The sequence below is a fragment of the Danio rerio genome, chromosome 24 (assembly GCF_052040795.2).
Source record: "Danio rerio strain M-AB ecotype USA chromosome 24, GRCz13ab, whole genome shotgun sequence".
Lineage (NCBI taxonomy): Eukaryota > Metazoa > Chordata > Actinopteri > Cypriniformes > Danionidae > Danio > Danio rerio.
Genome location: NC_141044.1, coordinates 30,480,436 through 30,493,224, shown reverse-complemented (window position 1 = coordinate 30,493,224; position 12,789 = coordinate 30,480,436). Strand labels below are relative to the sequence as shown.

At 36.6% G+C, this 12,789-nt stretch overlaps 1 protein-coding gene across 16 annotated transcripts in view; it reads right to left on the bottom strand.

Annotated features, from left to right (window-relative positions):
* Nucleotides 1-12,789, bottom strand: part of dip2ca (DIP2 acetate--CoA ligase C (putative) a) — a 199,064-nt gene that overhangs the window by 57,243 nt on the left and 129,032 nt on the right. For all 16 annotated transcript variants that reach the window (XM_087309600.1, XM_087309586.1, XM_087309588.1 and 13 more), the window contains 5 exons: nt 12,484-12,603; nt 10,760-10,957; nt 6,835-6,926; nt 6,114-6,224; nt 3,848-3,971 (listed from right to left, as the gene is read on the bottom strand). In XM_087309600.1, the coding sequence (XP_087165726.1) occupies nt 3,848-3,971; nt 6,114-6,224; nt 6,835-6,926; nt 10,760-10,957; nt 12,484-12,603 (645 nt within the window). The remainder of the gene's footprint in view (nt 1-3,847; nt 3,972-6,113; nt 6,225-6,834; nt 6,927-10,759; nt 10,958-12,483; nt 12,604-12,789) is intronic.

The following is a 12,789-nucleotide window of genomic DNA, read 5'->3' as shown; positions in this document are numbered from 1 at the left end:
ATAAATGAATTTCACTTCATTTTATTTTTATTTTATTCTATTTTGTTTTATTTATTTATTTTATTTTATGTCCTTTTCTCTGAGTAAGACTTTCAGCTAAACTTGTCATGCCAGTTTTCTTTGTCTCCACTTATAAACTGTGTCCCCCTAAAACATATATAATAGACGGGATGACACAGCTCAAATTAGACTCTTGTAGCCTTCTTGAAGATGACTGTTTGACTGCAGAACAACTAACAAAAGCGTCCTGGTTTGGGTTCTAAAATTTAATACAGCATTAAAGTCAAAGGGGTCCCAATGTTGTTTTAAACAGCATTTATTTAAAATCAAAATGTTTTATATAACATAGTTGTGCCCAAAATCACCTACTACTCACTCCAGTATGTACTGTATTTGAATTTGAATTTACTTTATGACAGTTAGAAAAGTACATTCTATATAGTATGAATGTGATTATTATAAATGAAATTCAGACGTACTACATCCACCATTTGTCATTATCATGTGATCTACCAGCTTCAGGTGTGTCACTTCACTCCCATTCATGAATTCATACTTTTTTTTATGAATACTATGAATTCAGACAAACTTCTCGGCTCGCATACTGTTTTTAATGTACTAGAAGTGTGAAATTCCAGACACAGCGCATGCAACATTTTTTCCTCGCAACGACAATTGTCTTTTCTTTCATATAGTGTTTTTTTAATTTTATTTATATAAAAAAAAATCTTTTTTTATTTTATCGAAATAATATATGGCCCTTTTTATTTATTTTATTTTTAAAAATAATATGTTCTTAAAACATTATGATTTTGAGCTTTATTGCTTGACATAATAGCTTTAATTATTAATATCTTAAAAATAAATAAAAGTAAACTTTCTGCCACCATACTACTGAGTGCTTATAACAATCCAAATCATAGTTGGTTGTTTGCATGTACACCAATAATGCAATTAGTTACAATAATCAGAATAAAGTCCTAATGCAGTAAGATGTTTCTAACACAAGCAAAACTCTTCACTTCTGATTACATGCAACTTTCATTATTCTAATTGTCTGCCAAGAAGTGCGGTTATTTTTAAACCACCATTATTTGCATAACGGCTTTTACTGGCCACAGATTCAGTTATTCAGCAACATGATGTAGGCCAACAGACTTTTTACATGACTTTTTTTTATTGCTGTTACCATTGGTGTACACCACAGTTTACTGAAACAAGGCTGCTATGATTATTTACTAAACTGCACTCATTTGATCAAAAAATTGTCTTTACAAAATCTGAACACCCTTTTATTATAACACTATGAGAAAACATGTTCTGTCATATGCTTTCATCCTGTCCAAAGCCATGATGTTACAGGGATAGTTCATGCAAAAATTTAAATGACCTCACTATTTATTCTCCCTAATGTGAGTTTAAACCTTCAAGCTTCTAGTATTTTGTTAAACACAAGAGAAGATATTTTGAAACATGCTGGTTGATGGTACCGGGTTTTCTGCAGGTTTCACCAAATCAAATTGAAGTACTTTTGAGACCATTATGAAGCTAATTTCAGACTTATACAGGGGTAAATGCTAAGGATTGTTTCTAATGGCATGGTTGGGCTAATGAAAAAAGTTTTAACTTCCCTCATCAAAACAACTGTAATTTATTTATCAGTCCCTTCAGGATTAAACAGGACTTTTTTTATTTTTTGACCTGAAATCAGAAAAAAAATCTGTGGCATTATCTGCGTTGATTTGCTGTAATAAAAAATATATATATATTAATAATAACATTAATAATAATATTAATTTATATATATATATATATATATATATATATATATATATATATATATATATATATATATATATATATATATATATATATATATATATATTTATTTATTCATTTATTTATTTATAATATATATAATATTTATTATCTTTTTATATTACTCCTAAACCTAGACATTGAGTTCTGTAACTTATAAAATAACACTTTTTAAAATGTTATTATTTCATATGTAACCAAATAACAATTAAACTCATTAACATATTTATAATGAAATAAATAAAAATAATAAAATAGAGTAAATTGATCGTAAATAGAAATACAAGATTCTGCGCAACAGTCATGAATCACATGTGCGCTGCAGATGCCGCTGATGTGAAAGCCGGCTCATTGCTTCTACTCATGCGCTGTGCACACACAATGCTATCTGCTCTGCTAGTGCATGCGCTGTGAAGGAGGTGTGACATCATGCTTGTATTATGTGATGTGCCCACAACAAGTCTTTATTTAACTAATTTAATTAATTCATTCATTTTCTAAATCCCTTTATAAATCTGGGATCGCCACAGCGGAATGAACTGCCAACTTATCCAGCATATTTTTTTTATGCAGAGGATGCCCTTTCAGCTGCAACTTATCTCTTGGAAACATCCATACACACTCATTCAAACATACAGACACTATGGACAATTTAGCCTACCCAATTCACCTGTACCGCATGTCTTTGAACTGTGGGGGAAACCGGAGCACCCAGAGGAAACCCACGCGATCGCAGGGAGAACATGCAAACTCCACACAGAAACGCCAACTGACCCAGCCGAGGCTCAAACCAGCGACCTTCTAGCTGTGAGGCGACAGCACTACCTACTGCACCACCGCCTCGCCTAACTAATTTCAATCACCTCAATTTCTTTTCAGGGTCTTTCAAAGTAATATTTGTAGTTAATTGTGATTTTGTATATCTACTCATATTTAACATGCGGTGTCTTCTTCGTCTGGTTAAATGCAGAGTTACAGACCAGCGTAAAGGTATATTCTGCCATCTAAGACATTGATGTGTGTAAAACGGTTTAGCGAGGGTTGTTTGCGTCCACATTACCTTTGTTTTTTTCTAAACTTCCCAGGTACTGCAGGTTGCAATGCCCCGAATTTTGCTTGCCAATCTTAAGCCAATTGTAATGGTTTGTTTGGTTTGATTTGGAATTTCCCCAACCAATCACAGAGCCTGGGGGACCAGAGTAAGAGCTCTGACTTGGCCCTCCCTGGTTCGTCCACATTGCCTTTGTTTTGGGTGAATCAGTGTCGTGATGACGTCCTAGAAAGCATCTAGAGAGTTTGCTTGATTTTGCTAAATATTCAATGATCACAAAATCGCAAAATTCTGGAGGGACTGAGTTATTTCTTAACCACATATATTAAATGTGTCAAAACAAGCAAAATGTAGTTAAAATATTTATAAGATAAAAAAAACTATCATAAACAAAATTTATGCACAACAGTCCGTCTAAAATACATGAAGAACCTTTAAACAAATGTAACTGTAAGCAAGATAATTACATCATATTGGTAAATAGGGTTTTATTGAGATGAATTATGAATGGACGGCCCGATTGGTTTACTTTACTTTTTTAAATTATGTAAGAAATTTTAAGTCCTAGCGGACATCCATCTTGTGGTAACTCCCCACCCCCATAGTAAAAATTACTATGGAAATCAATGGGTGTCATCAACCAGCATTCTTTAAAATATCTCCTTTTGTGTTCATCAGAAGAAAGAAGCTTAAATAGGTTTTGAACAAGCGAAGGGTGAGTAAATGATGGCCATGATTTCATTTTTGTGTGAACTGTCCCTTTAAGATGTCAAACCAAAACCAAGAGCAAACAGTAATGAATCTCAACTGACCGCTTTGATCAAATCCCTGTAAACATGTCAAATCCAACAGAGCGTAAATGAGCTATTCTTAGCCATATTAAAAGAATTAAAGTGGACTAGACCTCATGCTGAAAATCACAAGTCTGGCTACATGCCACTACACATCACTGCAGGAGTTTTGTATGAACAGACTGACCTTTGAACTGTGGTATTTCCCCGGTGGGTCCTTTTGGCAGGCCTTTGTGGCAGGCGTCACTGGTCAGAGCCACTGTAACCCCACAACTGCCCAGGAGAAAGCCGATCTGTTGACTTCCTGCATCCTAATGTACACACACACACAGAGAAATAGGCTAAAACCAGCTAACATCCATCATCAGTACAGCAGCAAAATACACTGCAGGGGAGATGACGGCCTACTTATTACAGACAGCACACTGAGAAATGATGTTTACTCATAATACTTTGCTGTGCATCAATATCTCTTTTATCTTTGATGGTGGGGTTTCAAAACCATCTCCACCTGTCAAAGATGCCTTTTTTACATACCAAAATAACAAACATTCCAAAAATACAAACGTACCATGGTACCAACTTGAGGGATGCTAGCTTTACTTCATTCATTCATTCACATCGAAATGACCCGACAACTTATTCAGCATATGTTTTACACAGTGGATGCCGTTCTAGCCGCAACCCAGCACTGGGAAACACCTATACACACTCACTCACACACATACACTGAGGTCAATTTTAGCATACCCAATTCACCTGTACCACATGTCTTTGGACTGTGGGGGAAACCTGAGAATCCGGAGGAAACACGGGGAGAAGATGCAAACTCCACATAGAAATGCCAACTGACCCAGCCGAGGCTCGAAGCAGTGACCTTCTTGCGGTGAGGTGAATGTGCTACCCATCGCACCACCGCGTCACCCAACATTACTTCTGTTATACTAATTTAAAATATTAATATCCCAGCAGGCACACAACGTCATAGGACGTTAATATTAGGTTAAATTTAGGTTATGATGTCAAGTGACCAAAATTCAATGTCTAGCCAGCGTCTAAGGACATCGTTGTTTTGATGTCCAATAATGATGTAAAATAAAGTTGGTATTTGTTTAATTTTAGGTTGTGTTGGAAAGTAACCAAAATCCAGAAATCCAGAAAAAGAAAAGCCCTCACCTGGTTTTACCATGATTTTACCACATTATCATCCTGTTATTTACTCGTTTATTTACATTTTTGGCTTCTGTTTACCTGCTTTTTGAAACTGTTCTGCACCGGACTCAAACCGCGTCAACATGGTCAACTCCTCTCTGCGCCTCAAGTCTGCCGTCCTACATGGCGAGCTACTGGACAAACTGGTAACAGCGAAAAAGCCGTCCATACTAAGGTAAGCGGTCAGCAGGTAAGCGTGAAAAGGAACGGCGTCATACCACCCCTTTGTACATTATTTGTGATCTCCAGAAATGTTTACAGGGCTATGTATTTAGAATGAGCTTATGTTGATTTATGTACTGCAATATACTATATAACAGTAATACTATTGTATGTATTGTATGCATGGTAATTTTTTAACACATGTACACTCATAATATCATGACAATCAACTAGATAACCTAAAATATTATTCAAATACCATAGCACATGGCTATGACAATAATTAATGCCATTGCATTGAAGTTCCTGTAGCTCTAACAGCAGAGCAAAGGCCATAGGTTTGATTCCCAGGGAAACAATGAACTTATAAAAATGCATAGTTTAAATTAAAATCAAGTTACACTTGATAAAAGTACCCACCAAAAGCATAGAGTACATCTAAATGTGAACATTCACCAAAGTACCACTATTTTTTCATGAGACACAGTCACAGCAGTATGCATACTGTAAGGCTTACACTATACATAAGCGAAAAATACAGGAAAAACACAGCTGCTTTTGGACTGGACAGAAGTTTATTGGTTTCCGAAGTGCACTGCACGCAGAGGAAGCCAGAGAGTGTTCTGCCAGTTTCCAGGTCCTTTCCTGGAATTTATTTGGACTGACGAGAGATCAGCGTGACTCTTGCCAAAGCAGCTCTCCTCCTTTACTTCCAACACTAAGATTCAACATACATATCCTCATCCTCGAGGGCTCTGTGCTGATGCATACAGCCTGACATTCTGATAAGATAACTCAAAAAATAGACAGCAGCTCGAAGAGGAAGACGCTGCAATATTTACAAAGCCAAGTTTCCAGAAGGCCTTTGTAGCATGTTGGCATTAAACATGAATAATAAATAAATATTAAGATTGTGCAGTGTAAAGACTGTGTTAGATTGGCACTCAATAGCATGAGCCCATGTCGAGCATTAAAAAACTGCAGGGGAGAACCGTGGGTAGGCACAACAACTTGTTAGGTGTCAAAAAAAAAATCAAGATTTGAACGTGACTTTCATTGAGGTATATTTAGAGTCTCACCTTTCGAGTAAGTGGCACTTCGATGGGTACGGGCACCACCTCCGCCAGCAGGCAGCCGTAAAATGCGACCATAAATGCGGCAGGATCGTTGTTGGGGAACACGAGAGCCACCTGCTCGTGGAGTGATAAGAGAGGAAAGGTGTCAGACTTATGCTAATCTGACAGGGACACGCTTTAAAACCGAGGCATGCGGCAGAAACAACGCTCTTTGATTAAAGGAATGTTTTGGGTTCAAACAAGTTATGCTCTGTGTTCAGCATCTGCAGCATGTGGAGGATTGCAACACACAATTATTCTAACTCAATGCTCTGTGAGTAAAAACATAGTGAGATTGAAGATACTGAATTTTACAATGGAAGTGAGGTGTTATGAAAGGTTTCGAAAGCAGGAACAGTTTTTTGGTCATTTAATTAGTTTTTGTATGCAAAAATGTTTGAGTTTTTAAGGTGTGAAGCTGTCTAAATCATCCTTTTAGCATAGCTCCTCTTTAATATTAAATAATGCTTTAACACTGTAGAATTTAAATTGCTTTTAGCACTCATTTTTGAGCACTCAAACCTTGATTCTCAGACTTCCGTTGCATATTGAACACACAATATTTGCAATACATTAAAAGCTTGCAGACCAGTTGTGGTGATTGATAGCAATTATATGTTATATTGTTTTGAACCTGCAACATTCCCTTAATAAAGTGCTTTTTGAGAGGTTGTGTCACACTCACCCGATCTCCCGGTCGGACCATGGGTTCCTGCTTGGTGCCCAGTTTGTGCAGGATGTTGTATGCTACTTTAATGCTCCGAGACCAAAGTTTACCTGTACAGAAAGAATGACATATTATACAATGATATTTATAAGGGCAGTTAACCAAACAATCCCTGAAGTTTCCTTTTGTGTGACTAGGGATATGGTCAATAAAAATAACTACAGTTTTGAGACCTTGGCAGGTTTAAGCCAGTTATAGATAAATAAATTAAACTAAAACCACCAGTAGGTGGCAACAAGTCCATTCATTCATTCATTTTCTTGTCGGCTTAGTCCCTTTATTAATCCGGGGTTGCCACAGCGGAATGAACCGCCAACTTATTCAGCAAGTTTTTACGCAGCGGATGCCCTTCCAGCCGCAACCCATCTCTTGGAAACATCCATACACACATTTACACACACACACTCACACACTACGGACAATAAAGCCTACCCAAATCACCTGTACTGCATGTCTTTGGACTGTGGGGAAAACCGGAGCACCCAGAGGAAACCCACGCAAAAGCAGGGAAAACATGCAAACTCCACACAGAAATGCCAACTGAGCCAAGGTTCGAACCAGCGACCTTCTTGCTGTAAGGCGACAGCACTACCTGCTGCGCCACTGCCTCGCCCCTACAACATGTCCAGGTCTTTATTATTAATTTTTTTTATCTTTCCTTAAGGACCCATGAAGAGCTTTGAAATGTGCATTTTCTATTCGATGTTTGATGTAATCTCAACTGAATAAATGATGAGAGGGTAGGATATATGTTCTCCTCCCTTTTAAAAGAACAGCCAATAGCATTTTGTTTCCATCACAGCTCTGCCACTGAGAGTGGTTAAGCTCAAGCGCTTTAAATGAAAAGCAATTAAGAAGCCTCTTGAAGGAGGCGGGGCATGTCAAATATTAGAAAGCATTTGGTTGGTCAAAATTTGAGGAGAAACTTAAGTATGGACTGACATGAAAAAAATGTTTTGATCCAATAAGGTGAAAGTGACAAACTACAAGCTTTGGGTGTTTATATTAGTTTAATATCTTCTAAACATGAAGTGTGTCACTGCTTTAAAGCACACTAGCTTATAGATACTGTTTATTTAAAACTAACAGACTGAAACTAACCTCTAAAAATGTTAATAAAGTGGTGTGTTAAATAAGTGAGCATCTTTATGAATACATTAATGAATCAATAAATCAAATAATTTCTTAAACTAGATTCATTCAGAGTCACAACACTAGTGTTGCCCTGATTCACAAAGGTTCTGTACCTGCTTTATATGGAACTATTTTGTTGGTGAATAAAACAAAAACAATGTCTGCATCCGAAAACGCGGAGAGCTGTGCTTGTGTATGAAGAAGCCTCAAAAAACTAATTTCAGACTGACTTCTGACAGCATAATTAATGACTTAATCATGTACAATTAAACAGAGAGATTTTTGGTGATAACTAAAGGGAAAATTTACTTGCTACAATACTAAATTCATACTGGAAATGCCATCAGAAGTGAAAAACGTAAATTTGCACAAAAAATGACACCCAAGAACTGTTTTGAGATGCAATGTTAATTTTTTTAGAGTAACTGTAAGTAATGGAGGCGACACGGTAACACAGTAGTTAGCACTGTCGTGTCACAGAACAAAGGTCGCTGGTTTGAGTCTTGGCTGGGCCAGATGGCAATTCTGTGTGGAGTTTGCATGTTCTCCTCATGTTTGCAAGGGTTTCCTCCAGGTGTTCTAGTTTCTCCCACAGTCTAAATTGCCCATAGTTTATGCGTGTGAATAAGAGTGTATGGATATTTCCCAGTACTGGGTCGTAGCTGGAAGGGCATCCACTGCGTAAAACATAAGCTGAATAAGTTGGCGAATCATTCCGCTGTGGCAACCCCCTGATGAATAAAGCGACTAAGCCGAAGGAAAGTGAATGAAAGATTTTTAAAAAATGGAAACTACAGAATTGTGGGATATAGAAGGCAGTGAAGAACAAGCTGCTTTCAAAATCTGATCAGACAACTGAACCCCCAGTGCCAGGAAGTGGTTGATGCCTTCCCACCTTGGAAAGTTGCTTTAAAGGCAGCATTTTAAAGCTTTTGGATGCACCCAATGTTTTTATAATTCTAACAGGCTCCATTCCTCAGTTAAAAAGTGTTTTTCTTAGTTTTTGGCTAAGTGATTGACATACTCTATAATGTCAGCACACACATCATTAAAACAACAATTACTAAAATATCATAGCCAATAAAAATTTCACACCTTTATTCAGAACATGTGTGATCTGAATAGAGCATGTAATGGTACTATTGCTAAACAAGAAAGAAGAAATTGAAGAGACTCCACACACTGAAGGGCAAGCAAAGGACAGGATGGCCCGAGACCAAATTTCAAGAAGGTGAAGCATCTGGATGAGTCACACTCAGTGCATTTAGGCACTTTATCTCCTCTGTCCTGCTCAATGTTTTTGACCTGCCATTATCAGGATTTAATTCGCGGCCATGAAACCCCAATGAAAGCTAAACAGCGCATGTGAGATAGCGATCTTGTTCGGCGTCTGCGTTCTGCTGAAAGTTAATTACTCTTTTGATTTGGGTGAGGTTTTTAACAAGCCAAGGAGGAGGGTGATATTCCCCGGTGGATTTTGGTATATGTCGCACAAACATGAGTCAACTACACAGTGCCCTAAAATAATACTGTTACCCTTGGTAAATATGAGCAAAGAAGGCTGTGAAAAAAGGTCTATGTTATTTAATCAATTACAAACAAAGTATATTTTTAAAATTTTGAAGCAAATTCCCATTGATATTAGATTTTTTTTTTTGGTACACCTAGCTGACAGGTAGCAGGAAATTGTTTAACTGCATTTTACATGGATGTAAATATGAGGTAAACACAGGACAAACCCACTCATTTACCACAATGGGTAAAACCAGAGCTGTGATTTGTAGGAATCAATTCAAAGGATGTTGAGGTTTACAAAACCTGAAGAGACTATAAGAAAATAGAAAATGACCATCAAGATATTAATTAATAGTTAACATAATTAAAGTTATGTTTTGAATTAGCTGAAGAGGACAAGGATGTGTGTGTGAGTGAGGAAATAATGATGTTCAGGTGGCTTGATGATCAGTTTCAATTTTCAGAAAAAAGAAATGAGGGAAAACCAATCAATTAAAGCACACACACACACACACACACACACACACACACACACACACACACACACACACTGCAAACCTTTCCTTACACTCTCACCCGTAATGTGCTGCTGCCAGGACTCTTATTGAGCTCAGAGGCTGAGACCTCACACATACAAAGACACAACACAACATGTTGTATGGACTACAATGATCTTCCTCTTATGACTGAGCATAAATAAACAAGTAGACAAAGACGCTGAGATCAACACAGGTGTATTGGTGCTTTCAGCAGCCCCTGAAATATTTGGAGATGTTCATCACACTATTAAATGCATCAAATTCTATCTGGCATAAACAAAAATAAATCATATTTATAATAAAATAGTAAAATCTCATTAAACATTTGTTCTGTTTGTATAATATAAATCCTATTTAGTAAAATAATAATAATAATAATAAAAAATAAATAAAATGAACAAAAAAATCAAATAAAATCAAATGAAATAGAATAAAATAAAATTTAAAAAATAAATTCTAAATAAATAAAATTAATTAAAAGCAAATGCAAAATTAAAAATAAAATATTCAATTAAAAAAAAATACTTGGGGTCTCAAGACAAATGCTACTTTCTGTGAGAAATAAGTTAACATTTATTTACTGTAAAATAATTATTCCAATAGAGAGTTAATGAGAAAGCAAAAACATTCTGTTCATTGTGTTAGTAAGCAGATGTTGGTCATAACATGGCTGTAGCTGAACGTAGCCAAGTTACCGTAAGTAAGGACGTAGAGGGGTTTGCCGTTGGTGTCCATCGTGGTCAGACAGGGGGCTTTGGGTGAAATCGTCCCCCAACGTTGAAGAGCAGCTTCAAGAGATGGTGGCCAATTAGTGACGACCCCCAGCGGCTCTCCTCGAATCGGGACCATCTGAGCCCCCTCTGGCCGCGGCTGGTTTGGGTCAGGTTGCTGGACTGAGTGAGCAAAAACATATGATCATTCAGAAGGCTAAAAAATATCCTCCATGTAGCTGGCTGTGCTGGTTCACTTTATGCAGTTGGTTTGATCCAATGGCATGTAGTTGGTAAGTGTACAATACATATCACCGTGGTAGTTTCAGCACTCAAATCTTTCTTGTTAGTCCTAAACTAACTGGACTAAAAATTAGTCAACGTTTATATTGAAGCCAGTTTGCTAAAAAGGCAGGCTGTGGAATGAGCCTTTTTTTTAATTTGGTATGTAATGGTGCAAATAAACTGATTCTACTAAAGAGTAATGCCCTGCCCACTTCTACTATACTGCCTATTTAGCTCTACCCTCTGTTCTTGCTGCAGTAGTTTAGTAAAGAAAGAGGCAAACACAGGTCTATACCAGGAAAAAAATGAATTTGTGTTATGTTAACTTATTAGTTTTTACAAATTTAATTGGATTGAACATAAAACTATTTTGTTGTCCCGTACAAAATCTCAATAACTGTGTTGTTTCAGCTCATTTAAATTAAGTAGTTTGAACAAACAGCAAACATCATTCTTTGAGTGTAAGACAAAATGATGATTCTGAAGAAAGCGGCAACAGCCTTCACATTCCTTCTGATCCCAACTATAGAAAATAGTGGATGAACTTTATTTTTAAAGAAGTTTCAGATCACGTCAAAAAAACTTCTACAATTTTGTTCTGTAGCTTTGCTTATTAAAAGGCACAAATCAATGCTGGATATTCATAAAGTAAGACTGAAAGTAAGACAATACTGGATCCGACTAGTGTTAATTCAGACAGCTTATTTTGATTTAGTTTTAGGTAGTCTTTTGACTGTAATTCCATTTTAGTTTTAGTCATATTTTAGTCTTCTGAATCATTTTAGTTTGCGTCTAGTTTTAGTGAACTAAATTTCATAAGATTTTAGTCAACTAAATCTACTCTAGCGAGAGACTATTCCATTTCGGTAAAGCAAAAGCACACACTCAGGTAAATAAAAAAGATCTCAGTATACCTTTGTGTAAATTTTGTGATGATTCCCTGGTATGCTGATGTCGCTTTAGTTTTGTTGTTTTTATCAGTTATTTCCTCCCCATATAGTTTACAGTCTTTTTGTCTTGACGTCTAATGTGAATCTTCCTTTTCTCTCAGCTGTTGTCATTTTATTATAGTTTAATCAGACTGACGCCCCCTATGGAAGAGGTAATCCCGCGTCTACTGTGGACCAGTTACTTTTCAAATGTCCGTGTGTTTGCATCATACATCACACACCAGGGTTAATTCTGATTGGATATTTTACAAAAAAAAAACTCCCTCAATCACATTCTCATTTCGTTATTAGTCAACGGAAATGTCAGTATACTTTTATTACAGTTGTCATTATCATCCCCATTAAGTGGTGACCAAATTAATTCATTTGATTTATTTTTTTTGTACAAAACAGGCATTGTTGACTGCAAGTGCTTGTTTATAAGAAAAGCTCCTAAAAACTATTTAAAACGGCAATGTGTAACTAAACACTCACCTTCTAGGAGCTCTTCAAAATCATCAACAAAAAACTCTCGAAGCGGAGGTCGTCTGGGCTGCTTTAATGTGTTTACAAGTTGCTGGATTTTAGCGGAAACACGACTGCTAACTGGGACTCCTGAGGAGCACAAAAACACACAAACAAACAAACAAACAAATCACTCATTTTCCTGAATGTAATTCTTTCTGGGTGTAGAGTCTGACCGTAAACAGACTAGTCAGATGGCTGTATGTGCGTATTGAAGATGTTTGAACTCGCTGCAGTTGTGTTTACTTCAGGATAAATGCCTCAATTTTCATCGTA